Source organism: Lampris incognitus, chromosome 2, assembly GCF_029633865.1.
Source record: "Lampris incognitus isolate fLamInc1 chromosome 2, fLamInc1.hap2, whole genome shotgun sequence".
NCBI classification, from domain to species: domain Eukaryota; kingdom Metazoa; phylum Chordata; class Actinopteri; order Lampriformes; family Lampridae; genus Lampris; species Lampris incognitus.
In genome coordinates this window covers 31,758,245-31,778,868 of record NC_079212.1, presented here as the reverse complement: position 1 = coordinate 31,778,868, position 20,624 = coordinate 31,758,245, and the positions used below count along the sequence as shown (strand labels likewise).

Sequence of the window (20,624 nt, the reverse complement as noted above, 5' to 3'; positions counted from 1 at the left end):
GGTGTAAACAATTTCACACACGATGCAGGGACCACAACGCACACACGGCTGTTCATTTCCATGCTTTACTAGGAACTCTTCTTCTGTTGGTTACAACCCAGACAACAGCAATATAGAATACAGGTGCCACCTAGTGGTCACTGGTAGAATAGCCTCATCCATACATAACATCTCCTCCCAACTAAAATATGTTGTACATCAACAATGCAAAAATCACTTCCCGGAACAAAGATTAAGTGACAAAGGCGTAATGTTACTTCCCAAAAGTACATTCAAAACAATGTTATTTTCCGGTATACATTCAGACCCCGTATTTGTTTCCCAATATTTTTATACTCAAAAGTCTCAGTCTCTTTACCACATTATCAATGTGTTTACTCAGCAGAGTAACGTGCAGGTGGTTTAGTATGTCTCACCGGACAGCGCAAGTGTCTAACAGTCTCCGCTATCTTAGTAGGTCCAGCACCAGCTGGTTCACTGGAGTGAGGTGTCTCCGTGGGCTCGATAGCCACTGGAACTGGATTAGTGTTCTCATCAGTGTGAAATGCAGGGGTACTGAGGTGACGTGTAGTACCACCAGCACTACGTTGAGGTGACATAGGGAAGCTGGTAGGAAGGTGGACTGCAGAGCTGGCAGCGTCCGCGTGTGCCGCTCTGTTCGAGTCAACATCTGATCCACATGGCGTTTCCACACTCCCTGTGCTCCCACCTTGACCTCGTATGACACTGGTCCCGTTTGAGTCATTATAACTCCTTGTGTCCACTTTTCCTCCCCCTTCCGGTAATCACGAACAAGGACAGACTCACCGACTGCAAAGTGTCTGGCCTTGGGGTGTTGTTGACGGCGTTGCTGCTGTAAGTCTTGAGAGCAATGAACAACCCCAGCCACACGGGGTTTGAGAAAGTCCAGTCGCGTGCGTAGCATGCGCCTTGTGAACAGCATAGCCGGCGGTTCCTTTGTCGTGGCGTGCGGGGTGTTGCGATACGTCAACAGGAATGTGTCGAGCCGCTGTTGCACTGGTGCGGCGCCCCTGGAGGATTTGAGGGCGTGTTTGAAAGTCTGTGCAAAGCGCTCGGCCAGGCCGTTCGTAGCAGGGTGATACGGCGCTGAGTGAATGTGCTTGACTCCATTGGCTTTCAGGAATGTGGCGAATTCCTCAGAACAGAACTGGGGTCCATTGTCACTTACGAGAATGTGAGGAAGGCCGTGGCGACTGAAAAGGCCCCTCAGTACTGTGATGGTCTTGCTTGCTGTGGTGCTATCCATTATTTGCACCTTGGGCCATTTAGAATGAGCATCTACTACCACAAGATACATGTGTCCTTCAAATGGACCAGCAAAGTCCACGTGAATCCTTTCCCAAGGACTGGAAGGCCACATCCATGGATGTAGAGGCGCAAGACTCGGTTCTTTCTGACTACGCTGGCATGAGTGGCAGGATTTGGCCTGGAGCTCGATCTGAGAGTCAATACCTGGCCACCAGACATACGACCATGCCAAGCTTTTCATCCTCACTACCCCTGGGTGTGCTGTATGTAGCTCGTTGAGCACCCAGGGCCGTAGCTTGGGTGGCACTACCACTCGTGTGCCCCACATGAGGCATCCCTGTTGGATTGTGAGGTCATTTTGACGAGTCAGGAAAACAGACAGTTCAGTATCTGTGTTTTTCGTGTTTGCGAAATGGCGGATGTCCATTTTCGCTGATGTACTTTCAGGAGCAGGAGGCAACAGAGTCAGTTTGGTTCACATGGGTCAACCATGGAGCAGTTCGAACGGAGACGAACTGGTAGTGGTGGGGGGAGTGGCGCGGTAAACCTGAAGGAAGTCTACCACGGCTGGTTTCCACGGCTGATGCTGCTGAATGGCCAACTGGATAGTTTGTTTCAGAACGTGGTTGAATCTCTCTATAGCTCCATTAGCAGCAGGGTAGTAGAGAGAAGAGCGGTTGTGGGAGATCTGTCTCTCCTCCAGGAAAGATGTAAACGATGTAGAGGTAAACTGTACACCGTTGTCAGGGACGATGCTCAAGGGGTTTCCATGCCGACTGAACACGGATGACATGAACGTAAGCACAGTGTCAATGGTAATGTCACGAGTGAAGGCTACCTCAGGCCACTTGCTGTAGTAGTCAGTCATCGTGATGGCGTATCTGCAGTCTGAAGCAGCAGTCTCAAAGGGGCCGACTATGTCCATGGCAACTTTTTGCCATGGTCCATCAGGTAGCGGCACAGGTTGTAGTGGGCCTGGGCATAGTTTTGCTGTCTTGTCGTTTGACTGGCACAAGTAGCAGGAACGGATGGCACTGAGCACCTGAGCGTCCATTTTGGGCCACCAGTAGAGTTCACATAGTCGTTGTTTTGTCCGCACCACCCCCTGGTGGGACTCGTGAGCGATGGAGATGAGCGTAGAGCGGACAGCAGCAGGCACAATCAGTCGGGAGCCATGAAACACGAAATTGTCCTTGACAGACAGTTCCAGGCGGAGTGAGTAGTATGGCAGGAGCACAGGGTCGAGGCCTTTGGAGGAAGGAGGCCAACCCCTTGTGATGATAGCACGAAGGTTCACGACCTCAGAACATGAGGCACAGGCAGAGTCAAGGTCAGCAGCAGAGAGAGACGCACGAGCAGTGGTGAGGAGGGCAACATACTCTGCGTCATCGTTGGGCAGAGCAGCAGCAGGAGACTCATTGGCTGAGGAGGTAGCAGGCAGAGGTAGGCGAGACATGCAGTCGGCAGGTGCATTCTCAGAACCTGGGCGGTAGACGACATCGTAGGTGTAGGCCATAAGATGGGCAGGAGGACAGGCAGAGGCGGAGGTGTCAGGAGACAGTACTTTGTTGTTTGCGATACGCACACATAACGCAGTCATTAAGTCTCTCCCCAGCAGCGGGGTTCCATTCTGCACAAGAGAGAGAAACAGCAGCAGACATGTACCCCAGCACTGGAATGCTTGTTTTTGAGTATGACACCAGCCTGGCAGTAGGTTCAGTGAGTGGAATGCTTCTGAAACGCTGTGCATAGATACTCTGTGGCAGTATAGAGACAGTCGAACCCGTGTCCACAAGCAGCTCCACTGTGCAGCACTGTGATTGTTTAGCAAGAATATCCACAGTGCAGGTGATCTTATCACTAAAATGTGCAGAATGTTCAGTATATAACACTGTCAGTTCCGGTAGTTCAACCTCACGTACCTCTCTTGTGCGTGTCTGTGTGGCACCACGACACGCTTTGGCAAAGTGTCCCACTTTGTTGCATTTTCTGCATGTAACGGATGTAGCTGGCCAATTAGATGCATTGGCTAAATGTCTATCTGATCCACAGCGGTAACATGTTTTCCTCCCTTGTTGAGAAGCAGCAGCAGCAGTGTTCGCATGTTTTCCTCTCTCTCTCCCTCGTCGTTTGGACACCTGATGTACAGCCTGCACAAGTGCGGCAGTCGGCTCACAGAACACTTAAGCTTGCTCCGTGGCAGCCTCCATTTGTATAGCAGTAGCCATGGCCTTTTCCAGTGTAAGTGAACTGTCCAGCAGAAGTCTCTCACGTATCCGCGGGTTGTATGGGCATCCAACCAGCTGATCACGGATCACTTCATCTTGGTCACCGAAGTCGCACGTCGATGCCAGCTCACGTAGCGCAGCAACATTTCGGAGCTTGTACTCTCTTTCGGAATCCATGACGTTCAGCAACAATGTTCGTCTTTGGGACAAACTGTGCCTCCAACGCAGCCACAGCAGTATCGTAGTCCGTTCCTGTGTTCGGAAGCGAGTAGAAAAGTCTCTGTCCTTCTGTCCCCAGGCAGTGAAGTAAAACGGCTCTTCGTCTTGCAGTAGGCCAAGAGTTTCCAGTAGCATTGATAACTAGCAAGTAGTTCTCAAAAATTAACCGCCAGGTTTTGAACGGAACGGCAGGTTCACCAGGGCAGGGCAGGAAAAAAACTCGGGAACGGCACATTCCCAGCCATTGTAAAAAGCGGGAAAAAAACGAACTCAAAAGTAAATCCAAATGATCTCGTCGCCAATTGTTGTGTGCACTGTTGTAATAAGTAAGGAAAGTAGTATCTTAATCAACGGTTATTTATTGAACATCTCTGAGGTACGCTAGTAACGGCCACAGCTCAACGTAGACTCCGCCTCTATCCTCCTACGTCGTCACGTCTTAAAGACACAGGACACAACATAGTGATGAGGATGTCATCTAGATAGACGAGGATGTCATCTAGATAGACGAAGATGAAAGGCAGGTCCTGTAACACTGAGTCCATGAGGCGCTGGAATGTCTGCACAGAGTGGAAAGAGTGGGATAATTGGCCAAGTGCAATTGGAGAGAAAATGGGGGGGGGGGGATAAGCAAGCTAGTTCAAGAAGCATTCCCAGGGTATGGTGCTATAGCTCAGAAAGTGGTGGTGTATGCCAGTCAGTAGCTCACTCCTGCTGAGACGCTGGTCCACATTTGACTGAGGACCGTGGGCCATAGTGTGGGCCATATATCAATTCAAGCACTACATTGGAGCAGCTGTTTCACCGTTATAACGTATCATAAACTCCTATTGGGCCTTCGCAGCATGTCCATTGACAAGAATCCTTCAGGAAAACGAGCTCGATGGATACTGGAACTGGACCCTTTCAACTGGGTCATACAACATTACATTACAGTCATTTAGCCGACGCTTTTATCCAAAGCGACTTACAATAAGTGCATTTAACGTATGAAATCAGGAGAACTACTAGTCATCTGAGGTCACAAGTGCATCTAAACAAGCAGCTAAGAGCAAAACTAGTGCTAAAGTAAAAGTGCAAGAAAGATTTTTTTTTAAATGAGTGAATACAATAAGTGCTAAAAACAAGTAACGGGGTAGTAGTTCTTGAAGAGATGAGTTTTCAACCTGCGCCGAAAGATGGGCAGCGACTCCGCTGTCCTGACATCAGTGGGGAGTTCATTCCACCACTGTGGGACCAGGACAGAAAAGAGCCATGACCGGGTCAATCAGCAGGGGCCTCTGAGCGACGGGGCAACCAGGCGTCCCGAGGTAGCAGATCGAAGTGGTCGGGCGGAGGTGTAGGGCTTGACCATGGCCTGGAGATAGGAAGGAGCTGTTCCTTTCACTGCCCTGTAGGCTAGCACCAGAGTCTTAAACTGAATGTGAGCAGTTACTGGGGGCCAGTGTAGGGACGTCAGAAGGGGAGTTGTGTGGGAGAACTTAGGACGGTTGAACACCAGATGAGCTGCAGCTTTCTAAACAAGCTCCAGAGGTCTGATGGCCGACACCGGGGCGCCATCAAGGAGGGAGTTGCTGTAGTCCAGCCGGGAGATGACCAGAGCCTGGATGAGCACCTGTGCCGTCTCATCGGTGAGGACAACACAAACACAACACAAAGATGGACAAGAACATACTAATGCTGATGCACGCTCACTGTCTCACAGCGACCTCAGGACCCTCAGCCCAGTGCAGTCACGGACTCCTCACGGGAGCAACCACCCAGGTGAATGCCATAGGCTTGAACCAGAGCCCTAGAAAGAGAGAGTTGCGTCAATGAGGGGTCAGAACGCGAGAGGGTCACGTGGTTCACGTAGCCGCCGAATAGTTCCAAACGAAGCTTGGCGGGTCATTTAAATGAACTGCTTAGCCGCGATTTCTGGTAACTACTAACAAATATTTTCAGATTTTTAAATTTATATATTGATATAGATATATTCCAACGTGACACATATTCTATGCGCACTGTTTGGAACTATCCGGGGCTCCCATTATCCGCCATTGTTGTTAAATAATTGGCCCATTGACGTCTACGGAGTTGACGTAACTATCTCTTTCTAGGGCTCTGGCTTGGACAGGAAGTCAGGTGTTCCACAGACAGACATTGTATTATCTCAGCCACCCACTGCCAACCCGCAAGCCTCTGATCTCACCACAGGGGGGCAGCATGTGCAAATGGACAGTGAGTCGAATAACTTGTTTTTCATGCATGCACTTTCACAGGATGGGAGCAGTATGAGAGAAATGCAACAGGCCAATCCATATATTAGGATGGTGATGGATTTGATTGAGAGGGGGGCCACCCGACCTCTTCAGGAGCAAATGAGAGGTAGCTCCCGGTGGCTCCGGAAGTTATGGACTGAGTATCCTTGTCTCTCTATTGTAAATGGACTGCTCTGCCGCACAGGGAATTCCTTCCCCACAGGGGACACCCAGTGTCAAGTGGCTGTGCCCTCCTCACTCGTCCCTGATGTGCTACAGCACCTGCATGGAGGCCCTGCTTCAGAACATTTTGCAGCGGAACGAGTATGGGAACAAGCGAGGCAGACCTGTTACTGGCCCTTTATGTTCAATGATATTCGCCAGTGGTGTGAGCAGTGCATCCCTTGTCAAACCCGCAGCCATTCCAGAGAGTGGCAGCTGATATTCTTGAACTGCCAGTGGGAAACGGATACATGTTAGTAGTGGAAGACTACTTCACCAAGTTTGTAAACCTGTATGCTCTCCCTAACCAAACAGCCTAGTCAATAGCACAATGTTTGTTTGAAGAGTATGTGCTAGTTCACGGCACTCCAGAATTGAATCAGAGTGATCAGGGCCGGCAGTTTGAGGGCGAGATTGTTCAGAGACTGTGTTGACTCTTAGGGATTAAGAAAACGCACACCGCACTTTATAATTCCAAATCAGATGGGATGGTGGAACGCTTTAATCAAACTCTCACAGGATCGACTCTAATAGGAAAAAAGTGTATGTGTGCTTGTGTTCATGCACGTTTGTGTTGTTAGCTTGCATTTGTGCAAGAGTGTCTGCTTTCATGTTTGTGTCTGCATCATCATGATGGGTTAATATGTGTGATATGTGTGTGTGATGGGTGTGTGCCAGTTACCATAGCATTAACTTGCAGCGGTCTCTTGCTGAATGATGTAATGCCTGTTTGAATCATCCACTTTACTGCCACAGTGTGCGTCACTCCTATTAACACAGACATACAGGAATTCAGTATGCTGGTTCTGAATATATGCAACACATTTGCTGAATCCAGAATTAATCTCTAACACATCACTTTCATTAACAGCTATAATACTGTTTTTGTTTTTTTTGTGGAAGAATTTCCCCCCCAATTGCACTTGGCCAATTAGAGGTGAATGGGATGAGCATCTAAAACAGGTGGCCTTCGCCTATAACACATCTGTTCACGCCTGCACTGGCTACACTCTTTACTACTTGACACATGGACAGGAAGCTCATGTTCCGCTGGATGTTTTGGTGCCATCTCAGTTGATGCGCTCGGACTTACCTTTTTCTCATGCTGACTTTGTGACCTCTCTGGCAGGTAAGCTAGAGACTGCTTTTGGCTGCGCCAGGCAATGTGGTGCTGACGCCCGTGAGAAACAAAAGCTGTACAATGATGGAGCGGTCTTTCACCAGCCATATGCAGAGGGGGATCTTGTATGGCTGCATACTCCAACTGAGGACCGTGTGAAACTTGCCCCACACTGGTTTGGATCCTACAGGGTTGTGGCTGTGCTGGACTCTCAGGGGAAACCTGGACTCACCTATCATAGTGGCAGTGTTTTGAGCTCCAGCGTACAGGAGCAGATTGTCCATTACGACAGACTGAAACCCTATACAGTTGGACTGATGCCTGCTGGTCCTCCGAACATCCCTACTTCTCATATTTCCGCACAGCTGGATGAGGCGTCGCCAGACGTGGACTGTGGGACTGAGGAGCCTCTGGCCCCAAGTGGCACAGGGACTGTTCATGTTACAGACCCCAGTGAGACACTACAGACTGTGTCTTATTATGGCAGAGCTGTGAGACAGCCAGGTCCTTTCAAGGACTTTGTCACTTATCGTTACTGATGTGTTGGTGAGTTGGCATGGTTCATGTGACGATGCAGGTTAATCTGTTCTCACTTTTAAGTGCCTATAGGGTATTTCCGCATGCAATGGTGTGTCAGCTATATCTGGTGTGCTTGTGGGTTTGCTGGGGTATACTTTATTTGACTGTGCAGTTATGTGAGGGGACTGGCGGTCTGTCCAGGGTGTCTCCCCGCCTGCCGCCTAATGACTGCTGGGATAGGCTCCAGCATCCCCGCGATGGATGGATGGACATAAATAACATGGAGGCGCCTCCATGTTTGTTTGTGGCACTTATACTGTTTATACCGGGATTTAGAAACGAGGGCGGGTTTTTTTTTTGGAGGGGAGGTATGTAAGCTATTTTATTGAGTTGCCGCTAAGTCAGGGGCTCTTACTGTGAAGGGTATAAACGGAAGTAGTGTATCTGTTATGCCGGGGAGGGGACAATGTGAAAGGCGTAATGTGAGAAACATGCCGTCCTGGTTCAGTCTTCGGAAACTCCGTGTTATTATTTTCTCACTTTAATAAGTATAGGCGCACTCATAACGCTCGGTTACACTACTAACAAACTAGGAACGAATGGCTGCATACTAAACACGAGTCGTTTGAGAAAGAAAACTACAGAATCTAGCGATAAGTGAACTAAACCCAGAAAATAGCGAACTCGAAACAAATGAAGAGGTTAGGGCAGAATATAGAGAAGAGTTAGTAAGAAAATAAACAGCAGTTATCGATCTCAAGAAGCCGGAAACTGGAAACAGCTGGCAGTGACGTCCACGGACCCATGAACGATTAAACATCTGTCAATAAACGTTGTGTCCAGATGATTAAACTTATCATATTGGGAGAAATGTTCCGTCACTCATCTAAGTGATTTCTTCAGTCTGAATCCCCACCCTTATACAGTAGCATAACGACCGAAAACAACGATCGGTGTCATATGCAAATTGCCGTGACCACTAAATAGATTTAAAATGGCCGTATGTACAATTCATAGAACTGGGGAATAGTTACAATCACAGCATTGTAAAGTGGCGACTGATTTATTCTTAGCGCCCCCACCGCCGTTCAGGGACGATCGTTCCTTCATATAAATGGCCTCTTTGACTCCCCGTTCAAACCAGCATTCCTCCCTATCAAGGATACTACACACATCCTCATTCTTGAAAGAGTGGCCATGGGCCTGTAGATTGGTGTAAACTGCGGAATCCTGGGCTGACGCGTTAGCTCTTGTGTTGTGCCATCCTCTTGGCCAGGGTCTGTTTGGTTTTCCCAACAGCGTACACTATATTGCTCTGTGAATAGTACACATGGCCCTTGTTACTCTAGTTAATGATCGCTACATTTTGCATATGAAACCGATCGTTGTTTTCTGTGTTGTTTAAAAAGGTGGGGATACCTGGAGTCATTTAGATGAGTGATGAAACGTTGCTCCAGTGGTTTTAAGGTCCTCCCCACTGACACTGAACCCAGGGCGGTCATTTTCATTATAGCCTAGTAATTAACATATATAGCTATAGCACAAAATCTTACAAAGGCATATGGATATGTGGGCAGGCTAATGTTGAGAACAAAACCACTGTAATAGGGGCAGCATTGTTGCATAATCTCAACTATTTAATATTCTCACCAATAACTCTGCTGATTGCTCATCCTTTATTCTCTCCATTCCAACCTTTCTTTACAAATTACCCAAGAAACCATCTTATTTATTTGTGTACCTTTGTTACGTTCAGATTTTATGACAGCAAAGTAAGTTTGCAATATGCTACAGAGGACCATTCTGACACTATTGTTCTGTGAGTGACTTAAAATGATCACAAGTCAAGTCAATTTCATTTGTATAGCCCATTATCACAAATTACAAAGTTGCCTCAGTGGGCTTTATAGCAATACAATAGCCTGTCCTTAGACCCTTGCATCGGTTAAGGAACAACTCCCTAAAAAAAAAACCTTTAACAGGGAATAAAGAATAAACAGGAGAATAAACAGGAAGAAACTTCAGGGAGAGCAACAGAGGAGATATCTGTCTCCCAAGATGGACAGATGTGCAGTGGATGTTGTGTGTACACAATTTACAGAATACAACATTGAAAGGATAGCCGAAATATAATGAAATCAAAGCCGCAAGCGGCGTTGGGAGGGGTCCAAGCATTGGCACTGTTGCGCCCCCCATGGAGCAATTTGAATGGTTTGTCCTCATGATCATATACCTTCACCCAATGTAAATAATTAACGCTATGATACGTAGGGGCCTTTTATACACCTAGCCTGTAATAGACTACCGTTTCAACATGAAACTAAACCGCTGTTGGTAATGTAATAAAGATTGAAGAATCTTGCTTCAGAAACAGCAGCCTACCCGAGTTTCCAACTAGATATGACAATGTCGGATTACTTGGGTCGCCTGTGTCCTAGACGATTACCGTAACTTTTTAAAATGTCGGAACACTTCCATTGCTTCAGAAACATGTGCCAGAGTTTCCAAAACTGGACCAGACGGTGTCTGATTTCTTGTGTCCTAGCCGACTGCCGTAAAAAGAGAAAGTATGTCGTTAAACCCAGGTGTCCTGGCGTGTGGTATGTAGAGCTGCAGCGCTTCCACACCAAATAAGTCAAAATAGCGGGCAAACTATATGACTGACATAGGTGATCCCAATAGTAAAGTCGTTGAGCACATTGAGATGCATGGGTCGATTAAGTTTTGTGTTGATCTGACTTATGCTGTGGGAGTTATGGCCTTTTAAGCGTGACCCTTTGTTATAGCGCCACCATCTGGCTGACATGGGTGATTTGTAGTGCCAGAGTAGTGGGGGGCCGTATGAATCCACCTACCAAATTTGGTTGGTCTGGGACTTATGGTTGCTGAGCCTCAGACACTTTTAGCTGAGAAACCGCACCCAAACTAATACAAGTCAAAATGGCGGGCAAACTATATGGCTGACTTATGTGGTCCCAATAACAAAGTTGTAGAGCACATTCAGATGCATAGGTCTGTGCAGTTTTGTGTTGATCTGACTTATGGTGTGGGAATTACGCATAACCCTTTGTTATTGCGCCATCATCTGGCTGACATAGGTGATTTGTTGTGCCTGAGTAGTGGGGGGCCATAGGAATCCAAGTACCAAAGTTGGTTGGTCTAGGACTTACGGTTGCTGAGCCTCACACACTTTTAGCGGAGAAAAATAATAATAATCCTAACAAATACAATAGGGTTCCACCAGCTTCGCTGCTTGGACCCTTAATTATAAGATACATGACGAATATGATGAGGAGGACGCCAAGCAGTGTCCAGATGCCACCAGAACAACCCAGGACCTGAGTCATGTGACTGTCATCATTTAGACCTGAGAGGAGGACAAGACTACACATGTACATAGGGGAGACTCACACCATTCACATACACATGAGAAGATAAAAGAAAAGACATTAGTCACACACTGGAGTGAGAGAAGGATAAAACATTGAAACAGGATATGAATTTATGAGAGATATATTTTTAAAAAAATGTGATGACGGGAATGCCAAGCAGTGTCCAGGTGGTGACCACCGTCACCATGGAGACCTGGGAGGAGGACAGACTACACACATGCACACAAGGGAAACTCACTCACATTTATTTCAGCATCTCTGATATATTCTCTGCACCATTGCACTTTATCACCTTTTATTTCGCTGGTATATTGTCAATCCTTGTGTGTCTAACTGAAGATTGTGTCGTTATTCTATGTTAAGTACACAGAGAGAGCCACAAAACCGAGTCAAATTCCATGTATGTGCAAACCTACATGGCCAATAAACTGTATTCTGATTCTAATTCACATACACAGAAGAGAAAGGAAATTACTTCATTCAGAGAGAAAAGACATGTGGGAGAAGAGAACAGTTTGTAATATTGTATTAACTTTGTTGTATTAACTTTTTATTGTCTACCCTGCTTTGTTTGGATTTTATGGTGTCTGATACAGTGTTGCTTGTTTTTAACCGTGTTCTGCAAGGTGTCCTTGAGTGTTCTGAAAGGCGCCCACAAATAAAATGTATTATCATTATTATTATTATTATTATTATTGTCAATAAACTATATGCTATAATCTCTCATCAGCAGAACAGTGCTAGGTAAATTCATTGAGACAGAAACCAACTTACCATGCAGTACAGATCTTGAAGCACTCAACTTAAAGGCAACTAATTGTAGGCTAAGGCAAAAAGATGAGTTTTAAGTTTGGATTTAAAGGACTCAACAGATTCTGATTGTCTGATGGCAGCAGGCAGGTTATTCCACAAAAAGGGGGCCCGATAGGAAAAGGCCCTGCCACCAGCTGACTTCTTTTTTACTTTTGGTACACACAGGGGCCCTGTATTTTGAGAGCGAAGAGCTCGAGATGGAACGTATGGTTTAAGGCAATCAGACAGGTAAGATGAGGCAAGCCCATTTAGGATTTTATGAGTCAGTAGAAGCACCTTGTATTCTGATCTAACATGGATAAGAAGCCAATGAAGGGAGGCAATTGGTGTAATATGGTCAAATTTCCTAGATTTAGTTAGGATTCTAGCTGTAGCATTCTGAACCATCTGAAGACTTTTAGTACTAGGATGTGGCAGACCTGAAAACAACATTACAGTAATCAAGTCTGGATGAAATAAATGCATGTATTAAGAGTCTCTGCATCAGCCATGGACAGGAAAGACTGCATTTTAGCTATGTTACGAAAGTGGAAAAAGGGCAGTCTTGGTGATTTCTTTAATGTCTTTATGTGCAAAGGAAAATCAAATGATTCACTACCTTTGTTATGGTGAGAAACCCTAAATAATTAAGATATTTGTCTCTTAAATCTTTATGTACAGTCATGTAAATCACTCCACCAAGCAGCACTTTACATGGCCATTTGCCTCTATAATTTTGCGGTTGACAAAATATACAATATTGCTGTCAAAACAATAGCTTTGAGCCTCTTGGTCTTGTGCACAGGTGAGCATCAGGCAAATTGCGTGCTGCTGTGACAGACATGTGTTTACACTCCTGGTACAAAAAGAGACTCAAATATCAACCAAAAGGCAAATTCAGGCACAGCTAAACAGGACTGGAAAAACAGTGAGTCACATTTGATTTTGCCACCACATCCTCTGTTTACTTTGTATTCTTACCTTTTGGAAAACTTGGAAAATGGGAATTGTCCATTACAGTTGAAAATTACTAAATATTGGCAATGGAGACAAAATAATAAAATAAGCAGAACTATAACATATCAAAAACGTGCGTGGTTTTTACAAAGCGGTTATGTTTTGTCGCACAATTTAATCAGAAATAGTGGGATACCTGATGTAAAATTTGGTGTAGTAAATGGTTAAAGTTCCCTGTAATACATAAAATGTGCAGTTATTTTCCAAACAACAGCTGATACCATCTGGTCTTCCATATTGTGAATGTATGGCAAAAGACCACCACATCAGATTCACCTAAACAACCCGCATTTGAATCACACAGAACATATTTATAAAGGAGACAACATATGAAATAAGATATCACAGTCAGATGAAAAGATCATGTCTAAAATCCCCTTTCTGTGCTAAATACAGCATTTAAAGGAAATACATTAGAAGGAAAGACAAAAGAAAAAGCTCTTTTAGAGTTATAGCATGGTAAGTGTTTTGTAAACTACACCTTCGACATCTCAATCTTAAATCTTAGGGAATGACTCCAATATGCACAGCTTCATGTCTTTAACACTATCACCAGAGGTTTTTTTTTTTTTCATTTCATTTTAACTGGATTTCAAGTACTGCAGATGTTTAGAATAACATTTTACTGCAACAACCCCCCCCCACCATCACCACCCAAAATAAATAAATAAATAAATAAATAAAACCTTCATGTCACCAACCTGAAGGAATTGATCCAGGGGAGCCATGGAAAAGAAGGGAATCTGTACAACTGACCCTAAGACAACTTAGAGGTTTCCCTGCTTTGCAGTTGTACATCACTTTTGAAAGATTGATGCAAAAAACACTATTCTTCCTTTTTATGGCTTCATACATTGATGCATCTCATTTTCCTGACAGGGAAACTCTACGGTTTAAAAAACAAACTTCCACATGCAAATATAGTCCGTCCGAGTGAGAAACCCCAAGAAGAGGCAGCATCATTCACCTCTCTATCTAGTGCTCTCTCTTCCTTCCATCTTTCTCCCCGTACACTCCTTGGTTCACATCAGAAAGAAAGAAAGAAAAGAAAAGGTCTGCTAAAATGTTCATTTTATGCAGACCAGTGGTGTTTGACATGGTGGTTAGGAGGTATGTGACCATGCTTCTCTTCTTGTGGTGGCTGAGGCTCGTGTGGGCTGAAAGGAGGCCAGACAGCCCATCTCGGGGAACTGGACTACAGCTCCTGGCTGACTTCTCTATCTCTGGGCTCTTTCCTCTTCATGACACGGACATGTCTGGCTCCAGCTTGCCCGCCATGGGAGCCTGTGATGCGTGAGTACACGAAATGCTATACATCTACTGTATGTCAACATATAACTCAAATGAAAGTTTTTGTTTTGGTTCATTATTTTATTATTGTTATTGTTGTTGTGGTGATTGATTAATTGATTTCCCAGTCTGGTCAACTATTTCTATAGTCGATATTTCTAAAATCACTTCCCTTTACTGATTATTTTGGGATTTTCTTTTATTCAATTGCTGTCTTATCCAGAGGTGAATACAACAAGCATGGCAATCACCTGATGCAAGCCATGAGATTTGCTGTAGAAGAAATCAACAATGGTACTGGATCCCAGCCTCTCTTACCAGGAGTGAAGTTGGGTTACCAGATCTATGACATCTGCTCAGTGCCAGCTAGCAGTCTGGCTACACTGCAAGTGTTGAGCCAGGAGCACCAAAGAGTTTTTACGGCTGGGATGGAGGAAGACACGAACCTGAACTCAGACCCTGACCCGGGTCAAAAGGTGGTGGCTGTGATTGGGCCGGATAGCAGCAGCAAGTCATTCACCCCTGCTGCTCTACTAGGGGCCTATCTGGTGCCACAGGTAACAGACCAGAAACAGCACAGATGTTTTGTTGTCTGTTTTGAAAAAATAAATATATCTTATGTTAAAATTACACCTTGGGGGGACAATCACTTAGTGGCTGGCACTGCTACCTCACAGCAAGATGGTCCAGGGTTCAGTCCCAACTCCACTGTGTGGAGTTTACATGTCTCTCTTCTTGTGTTAACATGAGTTTTGTCCCACTTAAACCCTGAAAAGGAGTAGGTTGGTAAAGACTATAAATGAGTAAATTGTAGCCTTTGCAATCAAATGCATTATATTGCACTGTGAATATGATGGTAATAACACATCTCTGTTCGATTTAACTGTTCCATGCACCAATTTGGCTAATAAATGCCATTGATATTTTTTACTTTTTGTCATATCTACTACATTAAACTGACTTGTGTTGAGTTTTGGTTTCTCTTGTTGGGCTTCTCATCTCAGTTTTCCCCTGGTGTTCCCTCATATCATTTGTGGAATCGATTCATTACAGAATAGAAATACTCAGCCATGATGATTGTAACACTGCAGCATTTCCCCAGAATCATAATATTGAAACGCCATGAAAAGATGCTGTAAAGAGATTTGATGTAATAATTGCGTAAATTTGAATTACTTGGATGTTTACTCAGAAAAGTAAACTCACGTCTTAAGCTTTTTAATGCATTTAAAATAAATGCAATTTATGGCACTTTTTTTATTATTGCATTTTTCCCATTTTACTGTAGATAAGAGGGGATGGAGCCTTAGAAAATTTAATATTGAATCACAATTCAATATTACATTTACGGCCTGACTGCTTTTAGTCAGGCCGTCTTCTCCTTTAGAGCATCACATCAATGGAACTCAGTACCACAATCAATCAGAGAGTCCCCATCCTATTATTCATAAGTGTAATGCCAAGAAATGGCTTATTAAGAACCAACAATGTCAACATTGATGCTATTTGCAAACACCTTTAACAAGTTTAACTGTATTGTACATTAGCTGTGTTGTATGTCTGCTTTTTTTATATATATTATTTTCTATATTATATTTATTGTCTTTTTCTACATTATTTGTACATTCTGTATATATTTTCTTGTTTATTTGCTCTTGTTGTTCTTGTATTGTATATTAACTATGTTGTATGTTTATTTATCTATTTATTTGTACTATTATTATCCTAGGATGCCTAATAATATCAGGCAAAGAGACTACCGGTGGAAACTAGCCGATTAGCTAACTCGGGTACATTTACATTTGTTTTGAATGTTGATTAATGTACATTGTCCCTTCCTAAATAAACATTTAAACTAAATTTAAACAATATTTATAATATCGTGACATTTTTAAAAATCACGATATGTATCAAATTGGAACTAAAATATGGTAATAGCGAATCAACACCAATTCCCAATCCAACATTTTTTCACTTTTTAAATTCTCGCCCTCTGCTGATAGTCTGAAAAATATTTTAGAGCTTTGAAACACATCACAGATCTGTTAATCTTCTCACTTTCCTGTAAATCCTAGATCTCTTATCAAGCATCCAACGAGATGCTGAGCAACAAGTTTCTTTACCCGTCATTCTTACGCACGATCCCCAGTGACAAGAACCAGGTAGCAGCCATGATTCAGCTCCTGGTCCATTTCAAGTGGACCTGGATCACCCTCTTGGGAAGTGACAACGACTATGGACGGCAGGGAATGCACAGTCTGTCCCAGCAAGTGGCTCAACACGACATCTGTATCGCATACCAAGCGGTCATCCCTAAGCTAACGGCTGACACAGCTCAGACGATGCGGACCATGGTTACAAACATACTGAGGACCAAGGTCAACACCATTGTTCTGTTCTCCAGCAAGTCCAAACTCAGAGGCTTCCTCCCATTTGTCATTGAGCAGAATGTGACAGGTAAAGTGTGGATAGGAACGGAGGACTGGTCTGTGGCCACTCTGGTGTCAGGGATACCCAGAGTGCACACCATCGGCACTGTCCTGGGCATATCTATCAAACATGCAGCCATTTCTGGTTTTGAGGAGTTTGAGAGGAAGTCAGTTGATATTTCCAGGCCACATAGCAGCACCCAAAAGATCCTATTTGGTACCACGCAACAAAGCGTCGACTGTCTACAGAGCACAGGCCTTTACAGTTTTGGAAGACAGAACTTTTCTTTAGATAAATATGATATCACCTCTTCTTTCAATGTGTATAAAGCAGTGTATGCCGTGGCTCACGCCCTGCACAAAGCGCTAAGCTGTGATACTGGAGAGTGCCATAAAAGGAGTGTGCATCCTTGGCAGGTGAGCAAGTGTGATATAGTTCTTTGTTTAAAAACAAAAAAACAAAAAAAAACAAACAACTGGGATACCCATTTGAAATAAGGCATATGTTATGAATGGTTTATATGTGGTTACTAATTACTGGTTTTGTGCCAATAAGTCATGTAGTAATGCATTATAATTCAGTAATAAGATGTTATAACATATCAATAAAGAATTTTTGGGTTGGGAGCCCATGTTTTATCAATACAAGGGCTTCCATGGGCATTCTCTCTGAAACCATGTGACCGGCAATGACTTACGATTCACAAGCGACATGCAAACATGACTTGAAAATGTTGTGCAATTTATACGCGAAAGTTGGTTTTTGCATGATAGCAATGGCGATTACAGTTACAAAGGTTAAGTTTAGAATTAAGGTTAGATAGTGGTTAAGTGCAAGTCATATATTAATGTTTTATAACATCTTATAACTATAATACACTGATAAATAAGTTACTAACCATTGACAAAGTAATTAGTAACCACTTATAAATGCTTTATAAAGTATGCCATATTGTAAAGCGGCACCAAAAGTGGAATTCTGACCAGCAACACGATTTTTGAGGGTTTAAGTGTAAGAAAGAAAGGCTTAAAAAAATCGTTTTGTTTTGGTTTTTTTTCTGTGTGTGTATGCCTTCAGCTGGTGCCATGGCTTAAACAGGTGAGATTTAATCTCAGAAACACATCCGTGTACTTTGACAAGAATGGTGACCCACCCACAGGATATGACATAGTGACCTGGATTTGGAGAGAGACTGACTGGTCTCTCAGAGTCGTGGGCTCTTTCACTACAGATCCCACTGTGCTCGAAATCAATGCTGCTCGGATCGAGTGGTCATCAGGATCAGTAAGTTTAAATGTGTCACACCAGTGCAGCGTTGTCTTCTTATGTTTGAATACTAGAAGACGATCTGCATTGTTAGAAAGAACATTTTCTTGGTTCAAAGAAGAAGACATGTTATAACATTCTTAACATTAAGTTAGTGACAGCAATCCACTGCAGGTAATCAGTAATGTGTACCTTTGTCATAGATTATCTTCTCCAAAACCTGTTGTTTCCACCCAGGTGCCTTTATCCATCTGCTCCCCAGAATGCCCTGCAGGTCACAGGAAGCTGCAGACAGGACAACACAGATGTTGCTTTGACTGCCTGGCCTGTCCTGCAGCCACATTCCTTAACAAGAGTGGTAACATTAATAAGGGGGGGGGGTATAGGATAGGGGGTAATGACTTTTGGGTACTTGTGTTTTAGGTGAGCGAAGACATAATTTCAGCTGAAAATGCATCCCAGATTTGTAGCACAGAAGTATTTGCATCTACTTGCAACCGAGAGAGGAGCTGGTAATGAACGGTGGCTGCTTTTGGTTAATGGCGACCCCACTTCAAGTTGGAAAAAGTTTTACGGCAGATTTGAATTTGATTTGGTAACACGGTCAAATTTAGTATCTAGTAAGGGGTTCCCAATGTGAAAAAAATGTAGGGTTTTTTATTATCGGGTGCTTTTTCCAACCCTTGTGGATCTGATGCATCCTCATGATAGTTGGATACAGTATTTGGACTACATTCTTGGCTAGAAGAATGCAAAGGTCTGTTATCAAATCAGCTGCCAATTCTTCATTCTTTTTCATCCCCTTCGTCTTCCTCTTCTTGCAATTTTCTAATACATTTTGTCAAATGCTCTAGATTTGCAAACAGTCGCTTCTTTAATTCAAAGAGCTGAAAAAGTTGGACAAGACTGTTGCAGCAGCATTTTCAGATGTGTTGTGTAAAGATGAGCAGCAGGGGGAGTAGGGTGCTTGCTGAATAATAGAGTTTGAGCACAGTATTGTGAGATGCCAAGCGATTCTTTGTACCCCAAAAGATGGCCAAAAATGCCACACTATGTGGTTTTTAGCAGTGTAAAAAAATCAATAAAAATGTTTATGAAATGAAGAAAAAAAAAACAGACAAAGACCAATCTCATTTAATTTTCTTCATAACATGATGGACCCCATCTCCCATGCTTTTGTTCCTCCTCCACAGGATCAACCACATGTCAGCCATGTCACCCAGAGAAATGGGCTCCTCCACTCAGCGAACAGTGCTTGAACAGGACGGTCTTGTTGCTGGCCTGGGATGCCCCTCTTTCCATAGCTCTCCTCTTCCTGCTGTCCCTGTCCCTTCTCATGGCCTCTGGCTCAGCACTAATCTTCCTGTTCAACCTGAACACCCCAGTGGCCAAGTCTGCTGGGGGGCGCACCTGCCTCCTGATACTGGCAGCCCTGACCGCTGCCGCCGGGAGCTCTTTGTGCCACTTTGGCACCCCGTCAAAGGTGGCCTGCATCCTAAAGCAGCCCCTGTTTGTATTCAGCTTCAGTGTGTGCTTGGCGTGCATGACCGTACGAGCCTTCCAGGTCGTCTGCATTTTCAAGCTAGCGTCCAAGCTGCCTCTGGCCTATGACACCTGGACAAAGAACCACGGCCCCGAGTTCACTATCCTCTCAGTGTCTGCCGCCATCTTATTCATCTCGGTGCTCCGCATGGCCCTCAACCCGTCCTACCCGTCCCAGGACCTGGACTTTTACGCCGACAGCATTGTGCTGGAGTGCAGCAACACCCTCTCCCCTGGCAATGGCCTGGAGCTCACTTACGTCTCCCTGCTCAGCATCCTCTGTTTCTCTTTCAGCTACATGGGCAAAGACCTGCCGGCCAACTACAACGAGGCCAAGTGCGTCACCTTCAGCCTCATGGTTTACATGATCTCCTGGATCAGCTTCTTTACCATCTACCTCATCAGCCGGGGCCCTGTCACCATGGCTGCCCATGTGTTTGCCATACAAGCCAGCATTTTGGGCATCCTCTGGGGATACTTCTTTCCTAAGGTTTACGTCATTCTTCTCAGGCCACACATGAATACAACTGCTCATTTTCAAAACTGTATACAAATGTACACCATGAACAAAGAGTGAAGCACTCTTTTGCAGAGATATTTGGTTTGGTGAAAAATGAATTGTAGATAACTCTACAGTGAAGAGCATTGTAGCGGGCTAAACATCAGCTTGGACATGAGTTTTCTTTTTGGCTCACCTAGGGTTTTACAGAAAAATAGAAACGTACTGTGTTTGATCTTTTTTCAAGATGATTAGCTTAGTTCATGCATTTTTTTATTCATTTTGAGGTTAAATTGTGTTTTTTACACAAGTTAATCAGATTTTGGAGACAAATGCACTGATTATTTTTCCCTGCTATCAATATATAACAAACATCTGATTTTTATTAATACAATATCCAATATGATACATGATTCACACTATTGTAATTTGTTTCCTTGCTTTCTCCTCGGAGTGCCTTGATGCACTGGCATAAATATAGGTGGTGCAGCCGGTGCAGTGGCACCAGGGCCCGTCGCTAGGGGGGGGCCCGTCAATATTTCTGCATGCATTGTCCTAGTCCAATGTTACGTGTCTGTT

General features: G+C 44.3%; 1 protein-coding gene across 1 annotated transcript; it reads left to right on the top strand.

Annotated features, from left to right (window-relative positions):
• The first annotated feature begins 14,138 nt into the window (after positions 1-14,138).
• LOC130129734 (taste receptor type 1 member 1) lies at positions 14,139-20,123 on the top strand. The gene is made up of 6 exons (XM_056299341.1): positions 14,139-14,311; positions 14,532-14,865; positions 16,384-17,154; positions 17,816-18,034; positions 18,242-18,362; positions 19,198-20,123. Exons 1-6 carry the CDS (start codon positions 14,139-14,141, stop codon positions 20,121-20,123), a joined length of 2,544 nt encoding a protein of 847 aa, XP_056155316.1.
• Positions 20,124-20,624: the final 501 nt, after the last annotated feature.

Coding starts and splice junctions, on each gene's coding strand:
- LOC130129734 (XM_056299341.1), top strand. CDS start 14,139: ATGCTTCTCTTCTTGTGGTGGCTGAGGCTCGTGTGGGCTGAAAGGAGG. Junction 14,312..14,531: donor GCCATGGGAGCCTGTGATGC/GTGAGTACACGA, acceptor TGTCTTATCCAG/AGGTGAATACAACAAGCATG. Junction 18,363..19,197: donor CACATTCCTTAACAAGAGTG/GTAACATTAATA, acceptor CCTCCTCCACAG/GATCAACCACATGTCAGCCA.